Raw genomic sequence first — 21,899 nt, 5'->3', positions numbered from 1 at the left:
CTTTACATAATTGAATATAGTAACAACAACAAAATTAAAGCCAATAGCTTTTATGAAACTAAAAACTGAACAGATTTACATATTTATAAAAATTTAGATACAAAATTGAGTGAAAAGAATTTTGGTAACTAAAATTATAAATAATTGAAAATTAGAAAATTAAAATTATAAAAAAAAATTACAATTAAACCTATTGACTTATTATATCCAAACTAAATTTATAAAAAAAAATAAAAATTTCTCTTATTCTTTTTAATAAGATTGAGGACGTTTACAAAATGTGTCGGTTTTCCGTTGGAAACGTGTGGGTCCACAAAACAAGAACAATCATAGTCACAGTCCCAGGAACGATGTCGTTTAGATGCTCCACCATCGTAGCATAAAGAAGCACCGCGGATTGAGAATCATAATCAATCTCGCTGCTTCCCATTTCCTAATTGCACGATCACAAACGAGAGAGAGTGAAAATGTCGTTCTTTTCAAGGGGCCACCACGGCGGCTACGAAGGCCACGGGGACAAGATCGACGACTTCGACGAGTACGATCCCACCCCCTACGGCGGCGGCTACGACATCTCCCTCACCTACGGCCGTCCTGTCCCTCCCTCCGAAGAGACATGCTACCCCATTGGAAACTCTTCCTCCGCCGACGACAGCTTTGACTACGATCGCCCTCAATACAGTTCCAACGCTGAACCCTCTGCTTATGGAGACGAAGCCCTCGTCACTGAGTATAGCAGCTACTCTCGCCCCAAACCTAGGCCTGCACCTGCAGGCTTCAACCCCGCCGCTGGATCCGGGTATGGCGGATCCGGGTCGGAATACGGATCCGGGTATGGCAGGAAGCAGGAATCTGAATACGGGTCATCCGGGTACGGCGGGAGAAAGGAGGAAGCTGAATATGGGTCTGGGTATGGTGGGAGAAAGGAGGAATCTGGATATGGGACAGGTTATGGAGGGAGAAAGGAGGAATCTGGATATGGGACTGGTTATGGAGGGAGAAAGGAGGAATCAGAATATGGGTCTGGTTATGGAGGGAGAAAGGAGGAATCTGAATATGGATCTGGTTATGGAGGAAGAAAAGAGGAATCTGAATATGGGACTGGGTATGGTAGGAAGCAGGAGTCAGATTTTGGATCCGGGTATGGTGGTAGGAAACAAGAAGGTGAATATGGGTCGGGATATGGTGGAAGAAAGGAGGAGTCTGAATATGGATCTGGGTATGGTGGGAGAAAGGAGGAATCTAACTATGGATCCGGTTATGGAGGAAGCAGGCCAGAATCTGAATACGGGTCGGGATATGGTGGAAGGAAGGAGGAATCTGCATATGGGTCTGGTTATGGTGGAAGGAAGGAGGAATCAGAATATGGATCCGGGTATGGTGGAAGGAAGGAGGAGACTGAATATGGATCCGGGTATGGTGGAAGGAGGCAAGAATCTGAATATGGATCCGGGTATGGTGGAAGAACGGAGGGGAGTGAATATGGATCTGGGTATGGTGGAAGGAAGAGTAGTGGGTACGGGGAAGAGCAGCAGCAGGACAGTGGGTATGGTTATGGAGGGAGGAGTGAGTATGATGAGAAACCTAGCTATGGGAGCCAAGGAGGTGTTGAGTATGGTTATGGGCGTCCACCTCAGGAGGAGGGATACCGAAAGCCTAGCTATGAGAAGCGTGATGATAATGATGATGAGGCCTATGGACGCAAGAAATATGTAAGTACTACTGCCTCGTGCATTCCTTCAACTAATGAGTTTATGTAGTCTGTGATTTGTAGTGTACAGGGACTTTACTTTGCTATCTAATCACAAATGATCATATACGGTGATAAGATTACTGATTACTTCCTTAGAAGGCATAATTAAAGTGATTTCTGATTAGTTCATAGTTATACTGGTAGTGTACTGAAATTAAAATCACTAATTGGTAACTTGGTGTTCTTTAATAAAGATGTTTTTTTTTGCCGTTGCAAGCAATACTCGAATTATGTGCATGGTTCATATCTTATATTGTTTGTGCATTGTAATGGTGTAATTGCTTGAACTAATTGATATGTAGTATTATTATGTAAATTTTAATTTCTTGTCATATATCTTCTATTTTCTTACCACTTGTTATAATTGGAGTTTCCTTATGTCTATTTGGTGTTTATCTTTTGTTAGAATTGGAGTTTCAGTTAGTAACACCTATTTTAACCTTCAACACAAATCTTTATTACGTGAATTACAGAAATAAAACTTTAATTCTGATTAGAAAACAACATTGAAACTATATAGGAACTGTATCGAAGTTTTTTCCTTTATGGTATATGATACAATGTGTACATTGCTAGTTTCATGGATTTGGTTTTGTTAAAGTTTGGTTTGCTTCATTGTAACGTTCCAAAACCTTGTATTCGTGTTCAGAGTTAGTTGCATTGTTTCTTCTTGTACATGATTCAGTGGATTACTTTCATGCGTTTTCATGCGTTGTTATAAATATAGATCATTGGTGTTGCGTTTTAATAGATCAAGAATCCTTTTGAACTTACTTTCTAATGAATGCATGATAAGGATCAAGGGTGCTAAGGCTGACCTGAAACATGTGTAATCAAATATCAGTTAACATGTTACATTTTTCATATAAAACTAGACTAGCTTAGCATTTCCTAGACTTCCGTTTACACATTTTTTTTGTTCAATGGCTACAGTAATTTGTTTTATGGCCCGTCTCCAAAAAATTAACTATTTTCTTTTCTCCAAACAACTTTTCACCCTCAACAGTTTTATTTTAATCAATTTCATGTTGGAAAATGGCGATGGGTGTAATCGGTTGAATTTGATATCAGATGGAATGGGATAAAATTGCTATATCATTATTTGAGTACATAATGATGGAATAGAGGAAACTTCCCATTCCTTTTTGTTTGGAAGTTCTAGAGGAATTGAATGTATTCGTGGAAGATTTAATACTATTTAAATTATTAAATGAATATGGTCACTGAGTATGCACAAAAAAGCTATACACTGAAAAAAGCTTATATAGAGAGATTACAAAATTGACTCTCAAAAAGTAAGTTTTGTGCTTCCTACTGAAATTTGATAACTGAACATGATATGTTTAATATAGTCACTGAGTATGCACAAAAAAGATGGAGAGATTACAAATTGAGACTCAAAATGTAAGTTTTGTGCTTCCTACTGAAATTTGATAACTGAACATGATATGTTTAATAGGTTTTGCAATCAATAAAGATTGCTTCTTCTGTCCCATCCCCCTGTAAGATGTATGTAATAGGTTTTGCAAGCAGAACGATTATATGTTTGAATGCTAGTTGGCGGAGTAGGTGCTTTTACTACCTAAATCAACAAATTGTTCTTACGTTGCGACCCAGAATTTGGGAATGTGTATTGCAATTTCCATAGTCATGTTTCCAATTTTTATCTAAACATAATAAAATGCTACCCTGTAGTTGTGAATGTTATATCTGTGTGCATAAAGCATTTCTATTGAAGTTGGTATCCATTTGCTGATATTTTCCTATCATTGCAGGGTGATGACTCGGATGATGATGATAGGAAGAAGCATCACCACAAGCATCACCATCATCACAATAGTTATGCCGATGAGTAATCAAAATGCCAGTGGTTGCTGTTTGAAAGTCACCCCATAATTACCTACTAAATAAAGGGTTGACACCATTATACCTTCCTGCGTGTTTAGACTATTACTATGATGTCTTGAGCTTTAAGCACTGTTGGTCTAAACTAAATGTGAGGTCATTGGCTTTTGTGTGATAATAGTATCCCTAATGTTCGAGTTTGTGTGTTAATGTATTTTCACTTTCCAAAGTTTGAATGCATTTGGCCGTCCTGCAACATCATTTATCTTCCTAATAGAATATATTAAATATAATTTGAATTCATAACTGAAACAATTACATCAATGTTCAAATTAATTTCAACAAAATCTGAAACAAATAATGTAAATTAAATTTTAAAGTAACATTAAACATAGGATTGGAAATGCATTAGTAGAGGGACAAGAAATAAAATCAAATTTATACAAGATGCATAAGCTATATCAGTAAAGTAAAAGCTTCTATCTGGATGTGAGGATTTTGCACGTCAAATATGAACATGCAGTAATTTGTTAAGAGATGCATGAGCATGATAACATAGCAATGGTGTTTCATTTGAATATAAATAATTCCCGCTTCTACCTTTCGTGTTTTGAAGGAGTTACTGATGGGCTTTCATAATAAAAAATTAAAATTCAATCATTCCAATTACAAATTAAAGGGTCTGTAGAGAAAGATAACTATTATTCAGAAGTTAATACAAATACATTTAGCATGACTTGCAATGGGCAGATATTCCTAATTACCATGAAATGAAGTGTAAAAAAAATGAAAGATATAATAATCATACACTTGGATACACAAGGAACAACCAGAGAACAGGAAATTAAATAAAAAAAATAGAAGCAAAGTGAACAAACTTCGTGCTATGAATTTAGAGGAGCTTCTTCCTCTCAAAGAATGTCTTCAAATGCCATATTTGCAGACCAGCCACAGACAAGCAAACCGCAATCGAAAGGAAACTTAAAGTAAACAACTTGGTGTTAGTTGCCTTGTTAAGATCTTGCATCTCTTCCTCCCTACATAAGACACATGGATAAAAACAGGTCAGCAAAATGCACTAAAAAACACTTCTAGAATGAACGCAAACTCTAATGCTGCAGTATTTGCATGACCACGAAAAGCCAAACCATCCAAAACTTAACGTAAAAAATAGAAGTTTGTCATCAGTTATATACCCAACTACTTGATCCTAGGCATCTCATTCTTAGGAAAACCATACAGAACAACATGTTAGCAAAGAAATTATTTTTAGTGGAGGCATAACAGAGAACAAGTTTCTGACCCACTCCAGCTATTAAATTATTGGAAAACACAATATAGTTGATGGAAGAGAATAATGAAGGTTATCAAACATGGAAGAAAAAGTAATGCCATAAACTATCCACATTTCTTTCTCCATATTTATTGATTAGGTCCAGGGATTTCATCCCTATCTTTATCTGACTCAGGAACAAACAAATTAATTGTGTAGTGACCATTCTTTAATGTAAAGAGAATATAAACAGTTGATGCAAGGCTTAGATTAACCATGATGTATTCCAGATAGTACATGGACAGATTGGGAGGAATACGTAGCTGCACAGAAAAAGATTCCAGTTTCTTCTAACGGAACAGATAAATCATTTATCTTCCATTTAAGCAAAATTATGAATGAATTAAGCAAATCATCTTCTCCATCAAAAGATCACATGGAACCATTATATACTAATTCAAGAGATTAGTTAGTTAGCCGAAGTCATTGCAATAATACCTTTCTCGAAGATAAAACATTTCATCATGGATTGATAAGACAGTATCATATAGCTTCTTCAACTCAAATTCCATTACCTAGACAAAAGGGGGAAAACCACATCAATAAACAAACAAAGACCAAAAACACCTAGATCTTTAAAACAGAAACCCCTATCCCTATAACTTACAAATGTTAAGAAATTAGGATGGCGTTCATAATCATATGACTACCTTGTGTAAGCTCACATAAAATTTAGTAGCAACTAAACATGGAACATTTACAATGAAAGACAATTGAACAATGATATAATAAATGTTCATAATTGGGGGATTTGACATCTTAAGCAAGAAAGATGCACACCAAAACGTAAAGAATGGGTGAGCTACACAGTCATGGTTAAAATAAACATATGGATCCAAAGCAGTAGTGTAAAGCTAAATCTGGGTTACTGGTACATCCTTTCTCAGACAGTTTTATGCTAGTTCCTTGATTTCTCTATAAGTACAAGAACTAGAATTTCAGAAAATTCCATGAACTGAGATTTTTAAATTGATTTATTCCGTTATTTCATGAAGGACCTATTATGACGTTATAGTGTGTGTTCCCTAGGCTACTGCAAGATACAAACTGCAGAGCAGTTTTCAGTAGCAGTCATTCCCAAAATAGCAGGTTTTCATGCACTACAGTGGAAGTCTTGTGATAGGATTTTAAAACCCATTTTGGGGCTTAAACAATTTTGTTTGGGGCGGGGGTAGGGGAATTGTGATTCTACCCCATTTTCTAATTAATTTTGATTTAGAAACCCTTCTTCATCAGTTCTTTACTCAAAAAGTTTCCTGAGTTGACATTTGTTCCTTCACACTTTCAAGGTCTATGTTCTTTTTATTCTTTCTGTGAGAGTACGCTGTTCAGCTCCTTTTTCCTTCTTTCTTTGGCATCATTCCTATGCTCTTGTTGCTACCAGATTGAGGATGATTCTATGTAAAACTTCTTTTAGTTTTGAAAAAATACACAAGTTTTCCTTTATACTGCCACAGTTTTCAAGGGTGACCATTTCATGCTGTTACCCTTGATTGATAGTTATGATTTCGTCATAGAAAAACTAGATTGATAAAATAGGTTAGACTAATTTTTCACATATAAGGGAAAACACTACGATATTGTAACTATATATTATACAGTATCATATTCCAAATACAATAGAAAGACAGAAGCATAGCATTAGTTAATAATCCTGCGGGTGTCCAAAACAATGACAAGAGCACACAATAACTTCTGAGTGCATTACTTCACTGTGCAAGTTGGCTATATATATCTGCTGTGGCATAAAAAGGGCACGCTAAAACTTCTCTTAGCCAGTAAATTCACTAAACGGGCCACCAAACCTAAATTTTCAGGGGGAAAAGAATTAATAGAGCAAGATTTCTCAATTGTTTCGTACAAAGCTTAGCAGAATTACATTGTTGTTCAGTATAAAAAACATTTGACAAAGTTTACATTGCAGAAACCTGCCTATTGCCTAATTCAGCCCTCCTCAATATTCAGGTTTGGTACTGCGACACAGGGGTTTCTCAAAAAAGAAAAAACACAGAAAGAGTTAAAATGATATAATAATGATTAAAAAAAAAACTATCTATCACATACACGCGAGCAAATGCAAGTTATGGAAATGTGATAAAACTACTTACTTCAACCTGCCCTTTCTTGGCAATCTTGGACCAGTCTTTGGCAGCAACCCCAGTTCTCCACTCAAATTCAACAGTCACCATTGGTGGCGCATCCTTCTCATCCGGAAGCCAAAAGCAAGTCGTGTAGTCACCAGCTTCAGATGCAGTAAATGCATAATTACCAGAATCCACATGATCCCCAAAGTGATACATGTTCCCATGAGGCGATGACACCTGGAAAAACACACACATCCAAAATCTCAGTCAAACCCACGTTGATAACAAAACCACAGGACCCCATTGTCCCAACAATCACACCACATTCCAAATTCAGAAACCCAAACCACAAAGCAAATCACAAACAACCAGGAGACATTCTACAGCTGACCCATTTAAGATTCGAGGCTTTACTTTTCATTCAGAAAGGACGAGGTTTTATAAAACAGTTAAAACCCGCGATTTTAATTGCAAAGCCTAGGTATTTTGGGTGCCCGCAACTGCAATTGTGGTCCTATTAGCTACATTTGGCTTTGCGAGTTATAACATTGGGAGAGTTCATTTTTCACTATGAAAGAAAGGGTTTGACAGTGATTGAATCACGAAGTTACCTTGACAATGATCTTGTGGGAATCGGAGTTTGGGTAACCTTCGGAAGGGTTGACGACACTGTACTTTCCCACACTCATCGCACTGGCCTTAATGTCCTCTGAAATGCACTTGGTGTGACCCAAATGAAGCTCGAACTGCATCGAATACGCGAGGCTAAAGGTCAATGCCAGGGTGAGAAGTGCGAGGGGACCAACCGAATTGAACATTGCTGCCATGGGGTGTTCCCAATTTGGGATCTGATCGGTAGATTAGGATTTGAAAGGGAACGAAGAAGGATGGCCAAAACGGCACCTCGCAGAGTGAACTCAAAACGGAGCGCGATATGCAAAAAGTAACCACCGGGGCTTTTGGTTGTTAAGGAACATAACAGATGAAACATACTTACAAATGTTTTATTTATATTGTGAGAATCTGTTATTAACTTCCTTTTTCATTCAACTAATTAATACACTTTTACAACATAAATAAAACATTTATAAAAATAAATACGTTTTTACGTTCCTTAACAACAAACAAAGATAAAAAGGTTATTATTGTGACTTGAATATATAAATTAAAAATATAACTATTTATTAATGTTGACAAATTTTGAAGAGAATTAATATAGGAAAAGATTAAAAAATAAAAACAAATTTTGAAATAACATAATGTATTAATATTGGGTGTAAAAGTCATATGTTCATCCAATATCAAAATAGGAGACTTACATAATTACATTAAAAAATAAGATAAGATTAATTTTATATATATATATATATATATATATATATATATATATATATATATATATATGTGTGTGTGTGTGTGTGTGTGTGGGTTTGCTAACTTGCGCTTGTGTGTGTGGGTTTGCTAACTTGCGCTTGTTTTTCAGTTCGTACATTTTGATAATGTGTATCGGATATTATTAGACAAAAATAATATAATATATCATTACTTCTAAGTTTTAAGGTTAAGGGTATTTTATTAATTTTCATTCTCAAAACTAAAAAAATAAAAAAAATACCCTCAAACCCTTGTTCACCTCCCTCATTCTCTCAACCCTTTATCTTTGATCTCTATCACTCCAACATTCTCTCTATCATCCCTACGCTAGATCCATCTGAAAAATCAGAAACACTTGCCTAACCATCAGTCAATCCATAATGGAATCCCTAACCTAACCACTTCTCATAGCAATAATGAAGAAAACATCAAAACACGTGTTTAAGTGTATCTTAGAAGATAAACTATTAATTCTAAAATATATAACACAACTCTCCAATCAACATCATTAATTATTTTGTCATTAAACTAGAAAACAAATGAACAATCATAGCAAAAAAACAACAAATTGCGGTGTCGCGGGTTGTTGTATGTGGGTGAGGGGGAAAGTTTGGATATGAGAGATAAACAAATTGGATAAGTGAGAAAGATAAACTACAGTTAGGCAAGTGTTTCTCATTTTTTTCACTTGAAACTAAGGTAGAGATGACAGCGAAAACGTTTAGGTATTTTAAAACTTAAAATCCATGATATGTTAGAGCATTTTTGTCTATTAAAATCTGATAAACATTATTAAAATGTACAAACAAAAAAATAGACGTACACAACTTAACAAACCCATATATATATATATATATATATATATATATATATATATATATATATATATATATATATATATATATATATATATATATATATATAAAACCGAAATCACGAGACAACTAATAAAAATTTATTTATATAAATATAAAGAAATCATCAAAGTTTTCATATAAAAAAAATTAAAATATGAATGGTTTGCAAAATCAGATTGAGTTCGAAAGTAGTAGGTATTAGCTAGCGTCTCATGGTATCCGTTTGAAGATGAGTTTTTTAATTAGGTGTACGGTTATTTTATTAATGAATTTTTTTAGTATTAATAAACTTGAACTACTCATAAATCAGTCGATAAGATGATTTTTTTAATTAGGTGTACAAAACTTATTGACAATTATTTTATCAATGAATTTTTTAGTATTAATAAACTTGAATTACTCATAAATCACTCGATAATATACAATTTTCAAATAGTAAATTAAAAGTTTAGTATGAAGGAAGAATGTGACCTATGATTCTATTTCACCCAAGTGAATGTGTACAATATTTCTCACATTATTCACCACCCTCTTGTCACTAGTGCAGAATTGACCTTTAACGTCACCCGTAGACGTCGGACTACCAAATAACCAACGTAAATTATTGACCGATGACATTTTTGTAAATAAGTTGAGCATATAAACGTCGGTTAGGGGGTCCCCGACGTCTCTAATATTATGGACGTTGGTGCCCCTCCTAACAGACGTTTATATGTCTGAATGGTAGATGGAAAGTTCTTTTTTTCCGCCATATAGACGTTTGATCCTGCCAAGCCCGACGTTTATATGCCTGACAGGTAGGTGAAAAGTTGTTTTGGACGTCGGCTACCCTTACGTCCGACGTCTATATACACCACGGATATTAATTTTAAAATTGAATGGACGTCATATTAGTGAAGTCCCCGACGTCTAGTCGAGAATAGACGTCGGTGCCCCCTGTGCCCGACGTTTGGGTTCTTGTTAAATCAGAAATCAAACCCGCGATTAAGGTCACTTCATCCTCTTCCTTCTCGCCTTTTCTCCCTGCGGCATTGCATTTTCAGGTGCGTTTTGTCTCTTTTGAACCGTTTAAACTTACATTTACTCCGATTAAATTAGTCTTTGATGGATTCCATTTGAACCGATTAAAATGAGTTTTTGTTGTGTTTTTGTGCAGTTTTTCTTGTGTCTTTGGGTAGCGTAGTATAACACCTTCTCCCTTTGCTAGTTTCCTCGTAAGGAAAGCTTGCGTCTTTTGAATGTCTTATAGCATTTCAATCCAAAACCGAACTTGGATCCTTGCCTAGTTCTCATGTCACCGTATTCATTTTCATTATCGGTTGGAATGGAATTAGGCAAGTACCGAGATTCGGTTTTTGGTTGAAATGTCATAAGAGGTCCAAAAGATGCAAGCTTTTCTTATGACAAAACAAGCAAACGAAGAAGATGATACTACGCTACCCAAAGAAACGAGTTGTAGTAGACGTCGGTTAATGCCATGTCCGACGTCTATAGACGTCGGTGTTGGTGTAAACCGACATTTATAAAGACGTCGGACCTGTAGAGTCTGACGTCCCATTAACGTCACCTATAAAGACAAATGTAATTTTTTTATACGGGTTATTTTTCAACCCGATTCACTTAAAACCTGGCTCACCAGGTTGAACCCGTGGTAAGCCGGGTTGGCTCACCAATCCACCTAATTTAATTTAATTATTTATTATTTTGTGTTTCAATATTATTAATTAGCATTTTTTTATTATATTGTAGATGATAACAAAAAAGAAGATGTTTCAAAGAGAAAAATATTATAGATGAAATATTATATTGTAGATTATAGCTTCAAATTTTAAAAATGGTTTTTTTTTTTAGTTTGTGATTGCTCAATGTTAGATTCACACATTTGGAAAGGGGATAATGTTAGTCTCAAGGAAAATTATAAATATACGTGTTTCAATTTTTATACACTTTTCCAACCCTTAATATATAAAATACTAATATTTTAATTTTAATTTAATTAGTAATTTGATTATTATATTTACATCTTTCATTTTTTTATATTTATATATTTTTAATCAATTAATTTTTTTTATATTTTTTAAAATAACTTAACGTAATTTTTTTTATTCATTAAATTGAGGTTAAGATCCTTTAAAAATGTTATAGGTAAAAATCTACGTCATTTTCTATTTTAAAACCTTTCTAATTTTGACACCTATCACTTTCAACTTCCATTACAAATCTAGATGACAAGTGACATAATTTAATGGAAGTGATTATATTGAGGATTTTTTTTTAAAAAAAATTTAATCGACAAAAAGAAATATAAAGATAAAAATAAACCAAAGAGACCAACTTTTTTAATTAAGACTTTAAACTTTTTCCTTAATTCATTTTAATCCATTATATATTTTAAAACAAAAATGTTTTTTAATCGGTGTTGAGTAGAAAATATGCTATTTGTATCATCACCCATAATTCAATAAGCTAATTTGTTTTTTATTTGGATAGTGGTTTTACTTTGTTTTTAATGTATTTCATTTACTATTTTATAGTAAAATATTTAACTTATTAAATATAAATAATTAATATTACATAAATGTTTTCTTAAATTGACCACGTCATTACACATGTTAAAAATATCACCCCATAATGTTTTTAATTTTGGTAATCCATTTATAATTATGTCTTAGATTTAAAGTTCACATTTTTAATAAAATATATATCACATTGAAATTTGTTAAATTGAGCATGCACTCTTTTTTTAGATAGTAGATTGGGCTGTGAAGATTTGGCCAAATCTTAAGACCATAGGACCAAATGATATGTAAAAACCACATAAATCATCCATAAAAATTAAAACTATTATTTTTTTGTTGCAAGTTCTATTTATGTGACCGTGTTCTCCACTTTCATATATAACATGTTCTTCTGAGTGACCACTTTCATATTTTTTTTTTTCTAATTTTACTTCATATTCTCATCTTCTTTATTTGAACTTATATATTTGATCTACATTTATCTTATTCATCTACATCCATTTTTCTCATTAACTATATATTTTTTTGTATTCGTTACTTACCTAAGAAAAAAAAAACATTTTAATCATACAAACTAAATCCAAAACTTGCTAAAAAAAAGAAGGATGAAAATAGATTAAACTTTATGAGAGAGATTAAAACCAAAATCATGTAATAATTTAAGGATAAAAATATATTTAACCTAGTATATATTTTATTCTAGTAAATTAAAGTGATGAATATATTATTTTAAAATATTATAATTTATACGTTAAATTGTTAAGAACACGTAGTGTAAGTATCCGTTTACCATAATTTAAAAAACTTAGTAACCATCTAATGAGATGAAAAGTCCTTAACAAATAGTATCCTTACCACCTTTAATGTATCATACTTGGAAATTAATAATATAAATTCAACAGTTGATTTACACGCCTTTCACAGTTTGTCCTATTAGCTGTAAGGCAATTTAAAAGTGAAGAATATTATTGAATTCAGAGTTACACGGAAGTACAATGCAAATCCAATCTTAATAATTATTTAACGTCGATTATGCTATTTAGTGTCGGCTTTTTTACAATATATATATATCTATCCTTTTCAGTAAATTAAAGTAGCAAATACTATTTAGAAATATCATAATTTAGAAGTTAAATTATTAAGAAGAGTGCAGAATAAGAATACCAGAATTAAAAATTTTTAGTAACCTTCAAATGAGATAAGTTCTTATTACAAATAGTATTCTTTACCACGTTCAATGTATATCATATTTGGAATTTAATAACAACGAAGTACATGTTGTCACCTTCAACACTTGATTTTACATGCCGTCCACACTTTGTCCTTTTCATGGCTAACATTGAATAAATCAACCCATAAAATCTTCATGATCGCAAGCACTCGCCAACGAAGAACAAGTTGAAAATCTCCACAAAAAGTGAAGAAAACCATGGCTACAAGAGCACACTGTTTGGTACTTGCATACCCAACTCAAGGTCACATCAATCCCATTCTTCAATTCTCAAAACTACTGCAACAGCAAGGGGTTAGAATAACTCTCGTTACAACTCGTTTCTACTACAATAACTTAAAAACTATGCATCCTTCTATTGCGGTTGAAACCATCTCTGATGGGTTTGATAATGGAGGGCCAAAAGAAGCTGGTGGCTTCAAAGCCTACTTGGCACGCTTCTGGCAAGTTGGGCCACTCACTTTTTCTGAACTTCTTGAAAAGCTTGATGGATCAAAACATGTCGATTGTGTTGTCTATGATACCTTCTTCAATTGGGCACCAGAAGTTGCCAAGAGATTTGGAATAGTTGTTGCAGCTTATCTCACTCAAAACATGGTTGTGAATAGCATATACTATCATGTTCACCTGGGGAAGTTGCAGGTTCCACTCAAAGAACATGAGTTTTTCCTTCCTGCCATGCCTAAACTATATCTTGAGGACATGCCTTCTTTCTTCTTTGTTGAAGATTTCACTTATCTTGATTTTTTAGTTTCTCAGTTTTCCAGTATTGACAAAGCTGATTGGATCCTATGCAACACCTTCTATGAGCTGGATAAAGAGGTAACAGCCAAACAGTTTCAATATATTTTGTTTAACTTAAATTTTTATTCTTTCAATGTCTTGTAATTTTGTATCAGGTTACACTAAAAATCATATTGCATGAGAACTTTTCTTATAATACTATGTATATATCTAGATATTTTCTCCAATTTCTGGCACGTAATGTGTACTGACTAGAAAACACTTTTAGATAGCAGATTGGATTGTGAAGGTTTGGCCACAATTTAAGACTATAGGACCAAACATTCCATCTTTCTTTTTAGATAAGCAATGGGAAGATGACCAAGATTATGGGGTCACAGAATTCAAGATTGAAGAATGCATGGAATGGTTAGATGATAAGCCAAAAGGGTCTGTTGTTTATGTATCTTTTGGGAGTTTGGCTTCCTTTGGTGAAGAGCAAATGCAAGAAGTTGCTTGTTGTTTGAGAGAGTGTTCAAGTTATTTCTTGTGGGTGGTGAGAGTTTCCGAAGAAACCAAACTTCCTAAAGATTTTGAGAAAAAAACAGAAAAGGGTTTGGTAGTAACATGGTGTTCCCAATTGAAAGTTCTTGCTCATGAGGCTGTCGGATGTTTTGTGACACACTGTGGTTGGAATTCAACATTAGAAACTTTGTGCTTAGGAGTTCCAACAGTTGCAATACCATATTGGTCAGACCAGAGCATAAATGCAAAGCTTCTTTCAGAAGTTTGGAAAGTTGGAACAAGAGCTCTAGTTGATGAGAAAAAGGTTGTGCAACGAGAAACTCTGCAACACTGTATAAATGAAATAATGAATGGATCTAAAGAAATGAAGAACAATGCCATTAGGTGGAGGACTTCAGCAGTAAGAGCTGTTAGTGAAGGTGGTAGTTCTTATGAAAATATGAAAGAATTTGTGAATAATTTATCACATTCATAAGCTTGATGTTACTTCGTGATCAAAAGTTTCTGTGTTGTATTTTCATGTAACAGGTTGGTCAATAATTCAGTGCATTCATAAGCTTCATGATCAAATGTACTCCATGACAGGACAAATAATTCCTGTTAAATTTTCATGCAAACATTTTATTATAAGTAATAGTATATCCATTTTATCATTTAGGTTGCCTTTTGTATAGTTATATTTGTTTATCAGTAAATTTGAAAATGAAGTGGTGGATTATTGTGTATATACAGAACATGCTGCATTGCATTATCTAATTATATATATATATATATATATATATATATATATATATATATATATATATATATATATATATATATAAATATAAAATAAATTGGTAGACCAATTTGGTATTTTTGAACGAAAATAAAGTGGAAAAAAATAATTAAACCTATAAATCGACGAAGTAATGTGTATAAATTATTGTAAAAGGCAATAAACTTCAACAAATTTAGATTTTGATTTTTTTATAATGTATTTATAAGAACTAGTTGTCCATGTATTTTCTTCTTTCGTGTGAATTATTTTATTGTCTTGTTGAATTATACTTATTAATTGTCATCTTGTAAAAGAATATTGTGTGCAACAACTACAAATATATAATATTGTATTGTATTTTATTTATGCTTTTTATGACTAGATGAACTTCGTTTATAAGGACATCTGATTATCGAGCAAGAGAACAACTTGGATTAATCCATACATACTTATCTGGACCATTTACATACGATTCTTTTATTGGAAAAAGGTATTTTATTTTTTTCATTGATTATTTTTCAAGGGAAACCTAAGTATTTCTTGAAGGAGAAATTTAAGATGATCAAAGTGTTTAAAAGGTTTAAAGTGATGATTGAGAAGGAGACAAACAACTAATCTATTCAGTTACTGAGGGGAGTTTATATCAACCAAGCTCATGAAGTACTTCGTGAAGGATAAGAAGATTCCTGACAACACCATACTCACTCCAATAAAACAGAGTTGCACAGAGAAAAAATCGAACCATCTTTGATATGATTCAAAAAATGTTTAAAAGCAAGAATATGCCAAAGGAGTTTTTAGGATGAAGCTATGTAGTATCTATGTGCAAAGAACTTTGGAGTTGAAGAAAGCTAAGTGTGTCTCCTCTTAGAGTTTGTGTTTGGCAGTGTAGCTTATGGTCATGTTCTAGCTTAATAGCGAACCAAGCTTGAAGATAGAAGCAAGAAAAATGTATTTACACTAGTGCCAAATAAGCGTTCCACATCTACCATTCAAAATCAGCATATAAAAAACTAATATTAAAAATGACCAGTCATATTGTTGTAAATATCTATCCTATTTAGACGTTGAAAATTCCAACATTCCGACATCATATGCCCAATTGACGTTGAGAAAAGAGAATTCCGACATCAATTTATGTTGGAATTTCACCTTTTGGACGTTATATGGTTGCATGAATATGCACATAAATAACCTTTGGACTATCCAAGAAGAAATTAGAGGTTTGAAAAGGGAAATTCTGATATCAATTAACGTTTCAAATTGAATTACAGTTATGGGTAGGCCTCGAGCACAATAAATTCAAATATTGTATCCAAAAATTGAGCTTAATTGATCTTTAACTTATTAATTTTTGTATGTGAAATTTAGACCTTCATATTTGACTATTTTTTTGCCATGTTTAGAGTAACATGTAGTTAGATTCATGGACATGCACCTACTACATCATGTCTTAGATCAAAATTATCACTCGATCAGAAATTAGAGATGATTGGACTGAGATAATATATCTTTCATATCTTACAAATTACATTCAATTTTGAACATTAGAATAGAAATATAAAGTTGTCTTGTTTTTGCAGCAGTTCAACAATTCATCACTAATAGCAGATGCCACAATGATGAAGATATGATAGGAATGGACCACATATCTTTTGGATCGATGGAGTTAGGACATACATTAATTTAGCTTTAATACTTTGAGTTTTGATAACTTTTAGTTTTTAATTTTATTTATTATATATTTAGTTTATAGTTTTGATTAATTCAAACAAATTTCAAAATAAGTTTTGGATACATGAAATGAAAAACTAGTTTTCTCTTTTTAAGTTTGGTAAAACTGTAAAAACGAATCTTTTATTAAAATAGGATGTAGGAAAGTGCACTTTTTGATGTCAAATAACCTTTTCCAACGTCAATTGAAGTAAAAAATGAATTTCTTCAAACATCAAAAAGTTTGCAATGCCAATTCCAGAAAGAAACCTTCGTTGAACAGGCAAGGCGTGACCTACAAAGAACGACGTCAAAAGGATGAATTTTGATGTCAAACACCCTTCACTTGAAATTCCAAAGGCCACCCAAAAACTTTTGCTCAGCAACCAAGGCATGACGTTGAGTGTTGAAGGATGTTTCAATAGTCTGTTTTCCAACGTCAATCAATTTCTTTTATTTATTCTAAGGTTAAATTGACTTCCTCTTATATTATGTATATGTTTTAATGGACGTTAAAAATAAAAATAACAAACGTCAAAAAAGCTCTTTCTTATTATAATGTCATTAGGTATGAAAATAAAACTAAGAACTATATATTGTTTAACCCAATAACAAAGAAAGTTATTATGAGTGTAAATATTTAAATTGATAAAGCAAATGAAAGGATAGGAAGAGTAAAAAATTATTCTGTTATATTTTATAGTTATTATAGTATTTAATTTGTAATAATTAGAAACATTGTAATCGATTATTAATGAAAGATTTAATGTTAATTTTATAAACTGTAAGGTTCATTAAAAAAACAACACCCTAAACATATTAAAAAATATTTAAGTCGGAGTCATTTTCTAACATGTGCATGGAGTTAGACGATAATACAATACAAATCCAATCTTAATTATTTAAAGTCGATTTTGCTTTTTAATGACGGTTTTTTGGGATGATAAATATCTATCTATTTTTAGTAGATTAAAGTAGCATATACTATTTATAAATATTCTAATTCAAAAGTTAAATTATTAAGAACAGTGTAGAGTAAGTATATGCTTTTACCAGAATTTAAAAAATCTAGTAGCCATCAAATAAGATAAAAAGTCCTTATTACAAATAGTATTCTTTACCACCTTCAACGTATATCATATTTGGAATTTAATAACAAAAATGATTCAATAATAAAGAAGTACATGTTGTGAGCTATTCCAAATTCAATACTTGATTTTACATGCCGTCCAAATTTTGTCCTTTTCATGACTAACATTGAATAAATCAATCCATAAACGGCTCAAGATCGCAAGCAGTCACCAACGAAGAACATCACCACAAAAACTATGGCTACGAGGGCACACTGCTTGTTATTTGCATACCCAGCTCAAGGTCACATCAATCCCATTCTTCAATTTTCAAAACTACTGCAACGACAGGGGGTGAGAATAACTCTCGTTACAACTCGTTCCTACTACAATAACTTAAAAACTGTGCCTCCTTCTATTGCCGTTGAAACTATTAAAGTGTAATGCAAATTCTAGAAGAATGTAGAAGCTCCTTAGATAGAAGAATTGAAATGTAATACAAGTTCTAGAATATTCTAGAAAAACCTAAAATAGGAAGAAAAATCAAGAATATTCTACATAGGTTAAAATCTAGAACATTCCACATAAGTTGTGGCTAGTATGTTCTAGAATAATCTATGGGTCTATAAATACCCATGAACTCTACCATTTGATGTATGAAGCCAACATCTACCATTTGTATGAGCTAACATCTACTACAACTAAAGACAACTACAACACTTCTTTCAACTACTACTTCTACATTCTACTATCTCTACATTTTCTCTACCACATCAACTACTCCTTTCACAACCCTCAAAATACTAACAGTGGTACCAGAGCTACGTTCGGTCATCTACTGGGCGTAGATAAAATTTTCAACTACCTCAAACAAAACTATAACTCATTCTACTACTTCCAAATATATTCTCAACACATGGCTACTACTAATCAAACATCATCAATTCCAGTACCTATTTTCAAAGGAGAAAATTATGATTTTTGGAGTGTCAAAATGAAGACATTCTTCCGCTCTCAAGATTTATGGGATATCATAGAAGAGGGATTCAATATTCCAGAAGACACCTCTACTCTTACTGCAGCTCAAAAGAAGGAGTTGAAAGAAAACAAGCAGAAGGATTCAAGAGCTTTATTTGTTCTTCAACAAGCAGTTGATGAGACAATTTTTCCAAGGATAATTGGTGCCACAAGTGCAAAACAAGCTTGGAATACAATACAAGAGGAGTTTCAAGGAAGTGACGAGGTACGCAATATTAAACTTCATTCTTTAAGACGAGAGTTTGAATTATTAAGAATGAAAGAATCTGAGACCATTAAAGACTACTATTCTAGAATAAAAGAAATAGTTAGTCAGATGAGAGCCTATGGGGAAAATATTCTTGACAAAAAGATCGTTGAGAAAATTTTAATTTCTATTCCCCAAAAGTATGATGCAATCGCAACCGCGATTGAACAAACAAAAGATTTGGCTACATTGTCAGTCACACAACTAATGGGCTCTCTTGAAGCTTATGAACAAAGATTGAAAAGGCATGAAGAAGACTCGGTTGAAAATGCCTTTCAATCAAAACTAAAATTACGGTCTCAGAATAAAGAATATGAAGGAAATAAAAGTAGAGAATAAATTTCTAGAAATAAAGAAAATCCTAGAAGCTTCTCGAAGACTCGTCAAGAAAAATATCCTCCATGTGGCATATGTAAAAAGACAAGTCACTTGGAAAAAGATTGTTGGCATCATGGAAAACCTCAATGCCACTATTGCAAGAAATTTGGTCACGTAGAAAAGTATTGTCGTAATAAAAATAAGTATCAAGCAAACTTTGCGGAAGAAGATAATCAAGAGAAACTCTTATTCTACGCCAATCAAGAATCTTCTGGTAGAGAAGGAAGTTGGTACTTGGATAGTGGATGCAACAATCACATGGCGAAAGATCAAAGCATCTTCAAAGACATTGATAAATCTGTCAATGTCAAAGTTCGGCTAGGAAATGGCACCACAGTGGAGTCTCGAGGCAAAGGAACTGTCATGGTGGAGACAAAGAAAGGTACGAAATTCATCAAGGATGTTTTACTAGTTCCAAATCTTAAAGAAAATCTTTTAAGTATTGGCCAAATGATGGAGAATGGATATTCTCTTCATTTTGAGAAAGATACATGCAAAATTTATGACAATAAAATGATAGAAATTGGCCAAGTAAAAATGGAGAAGAGAAATAGAAGCTTTCCTATAAGCTTCAAACCTGGAACTAATATTGCCATGAAGGTAGAAGTTGATGACTCATGGCTTTGGCATAGGAGATTTGGCCACTTCAACACACATGCCTTAAAACTTCTATATACGAAAAACATGATGAGAGATCTTCCATGCTTGAAGGAGAATAATGAATCATGTGAAGGATGTCTCCTCGGAAAACAACATCGATTACCATTCTCGACAGACAAAGCATGGAGAGCGAAAGACTTATTGGAGTTGATTCATACCGATGTTTGCGGACCGATGAGAACACCTTCACATCATAACAACAGGTATTTCATCCTCTTCATCGATGACTTCTCTAGAATGACATGGGTCTATTTCTTAAAGGCAAAGTCAGAAGTTTTTGGAGTATTCAAGAAATTCAAGGCCCTTGTTGAGAAGCAAAGTGGAAAACAGCTAAAAGTACTTAGAAGTGATCGTGGCAAGGAGTACACATCTCACGAGTTTGACAAATTCTGTGAAGATGAAGGCATAGAGCGACAACTTACAGTCGCATATACTCCACAACAAAATGGCGTGTCAGAGAGAAAGAATCGCACAGTTATGGAGATGGCAAGATCAATGCTGAAAGAGAAAAGTATGCCTAAAACATTTTGGGCTGAAGCAGTTTACACTGCAGTTTATATTCTAAACAGATGTCCAACTAAAGCAGTCCAAGACAAGACTCCGATTGAAGCTTGGAGTGGGAGAAAGCCATCGGCTAAACACCTACGAGTATTTGGGTCTATTTGCTACATACATGTTCCTGATCAAAGGAGGCACAAGCTTGAAGACAAAACTATACGAGGAATATTTTTGGGATATAGCACACAGTCAAAAGGCTATCGAGTTTACAACCTACAAACAAAAAAGCTCATCATCAGTCGAGATGTTGAAGTTGATGAAAATGCTTCTTGGAATTGGGAAGAAGAAAAAGTTGTTACAAGCAACATTTTACTTCCAGTGCAACAATCTCAAGAAGAAACTCAAGAAGAGGTAGAAAATTCAGGTATGCTTTCTCCACCTCCACAACAAGATTCTTCACCTGAATCTAGTCCAAGAAGAGTAAGATCTTTGGTAGACATATATGAAACTTGCAATATGGCTATGATTGAGCCTAACTGTTATGAAGAAACATCAAAGCAAGAAGTATGGTCAAGGAAATGGAGGAAGAAGATCAAATTGAAGATATGTTACCAAGACAAAGATTTGAACTACTGCACACAATGCTTGGAGTTACCGAATTTGCATTAAGGAGGAGTATTAAAGTGTAATGCAAATTCTAGAAGAATGTAGAAGCTCCTTAGATAGAAGAATTGAAATGTAATACAAGTTCTAGAATATTCTAGAAAAACCTAAAATAGGAAGAAAAATCAAGAATATTCTACATAGGTTAAAATCTAGAACATTCCACATAAGTTGTGGCTAGTATGTTCTAGAATAATCTATAGGTCTATAAATACCCATGAACTCTACCATTTGATGTATGAAGCCAACATCTACCATTTGTATGAGCTAACATCTACTACAACTAAAGACAACTACAACACTTCTTTCAACTACTACTTCTACATTCTACTATCTCTACATTTTCTCTACCACATCAACTACTCCTTTCACAACCCTCAAAATACTAACAGAAACCATCTCTGATGGATTTGATAATGGAGGACCAAAAGAAGCTGGTGGCTTCAAAGCCTATTTAAGTCGGAGTCATTTTCTAACATGTGCATGGAGTTAGACGATAATACAATACAAATCCAATCTTAATTATTTAAAGTCGATTTTGCTTTTTAATGACGGTTTTTTGGGATGATAAATATCTATCTATTTTTAGTAGATTAAAGTAGCATATACTATTTATAAATATTCTAAT

General features: G+C 33.3%; 3 protein-coding genes across 3 annotated transcripts; 2 read left to right on the top strand and 1 right to left on the bottom strand.

Moving 5' to 3' along the window:
- The first annotated feature begins 399 nt into the window (after positions 1-399).
- Positions 400-3,854, top strand: LOC148200085 (uncharacterized). Its single transcript, XM_088114609.1, has 2 exons — positions 400-1,712; positions 3,529-3,854. Exons 1-2 carry the CDS (start codon positions 468-470, stop codon positions 3,607-3,609), a joined length of 1,326 nt encoding a protein of 441 aa, XP_087970735.1. The 5' UTR covers positions 400-467; the 3' UTR covers positions 3,610-3,854.
- A 370-nt stretch (positions 3,855-4,224) lies between these two features.
- On the bottom strand, positions 4,225-7,981 carry LOC124820279 (transmembrane emp24 domain-containing protein p24delta7-like). Its single transcript, XM_047291941.2, has 4 exons — positions 7,627-7,981; positions 7,040-7,252; positions 5,370-5,446; positions 4,225-4,635 (listed from the first exon to the last, which is right to left on the bottom strand). Exons 1-4 carry the CDS (start codon positions 7,840-7,842, stop codon positions 4,491-4,493), a joined length of 651 nt encoding a protein of 216 aa, XP_047147897.1. The 5' UTR covers positions 7,843-7,981; the 3' UTR covers positions 4,225-4,490.
- Positions 7,982-13,133: 5,152 nt separating this feature from the next.
- On the top strand, positions 13,134-14,948 carry LOC124820276 (mogroside I-E synthase-like). The gene is made up of 2 exons (XM_088114608.1): positions 13,134-13,818; positions 14,009-14,948. The coding sequence occupies exons 1-2, from the start codon at positions 13,195-13,197 to the stop codon at positions 14,717-14,719; spliced, it is 1,335 nt and encodes a 444-aa protein (XP_087970734.1). The 5' UTR covers positions 13,134-13,194; the 3' UTR covers positions 14,720-14,948.
- Positions 14,949-21,899: the final 6,951 nt, after the last annotated feature.

This window comes from Vigna umbellata, chromosome 4 (assembly GCF_029865625.1).
Source record: "Vigna umbellata cultivar VRB3 chromosome 4, Vumbellata_1.0, whole genome shotgun sequence".
Classification (NCBI taxonomy): Eukaryota; Viridiplantae; Streptophyta; class Magnoliopsida; order Fabales; family Fabaceae; genus Vigna; species Vigna umbellata.
Note: the sequence above shows the minus strand (reverse complement) of the source record. Positions and strands in the feature narration are given on the sequence as shown.

Excerpts from the sequence above, each read along its gene's own strand:
- LOC124820276 (XM_088114608.1), top strand. The coding sequence starts at position 13,195 with ATGGCTACAAGAGCACACTGTTTGGTACTTGCATACCCAACTCAAGGT. Across the intron at positions 13,819-14,008 it reads TCTATGAGCTGGATAAAGAG|ATAGCAGATTGGATTGTGAA; the intron begins GTAACAGCCAAA and ends AAACACTTTTAG.
- LOC148200085 (XM_088114609.1), top strand. The coding sequence starts at position 468 with ATGTCGTTCTTTTCAAGGGGCCACCACGGCGGCTACGAAGGCCACGGG. Across the intron at positions 1,713-3,528 it reads CCTATGGACGCAAGAAATAT|GGTGATGACTCGGATGATGA; the intron begins GTAAGTACTACT and ends CTATCATTGCAG.
- LOC124820279 (XM_047291941.2), bottom strand. The coding sequence starts at position 7,842 with ATGGCAGCAATGTTCAATTCGGTTGGTCCCCTCGCACTTCTCACCCTG. Across the intron at positions 7,253-7,626 it reads CCCACAAGATCATTGTCAAG|GTGTCATCGCCTCATGGGAA; the intron begins GTAACTTCGTGA and ends GTGTTTTTCCAG. Across the intron at positions 4,636-5,369 it reads ATGTTTTATCTTCGAGAAAG|GGAGGAAGAGATGCAAGATC; the intron begins GTATTATTGCAA and ends TGTCTTATGTAG.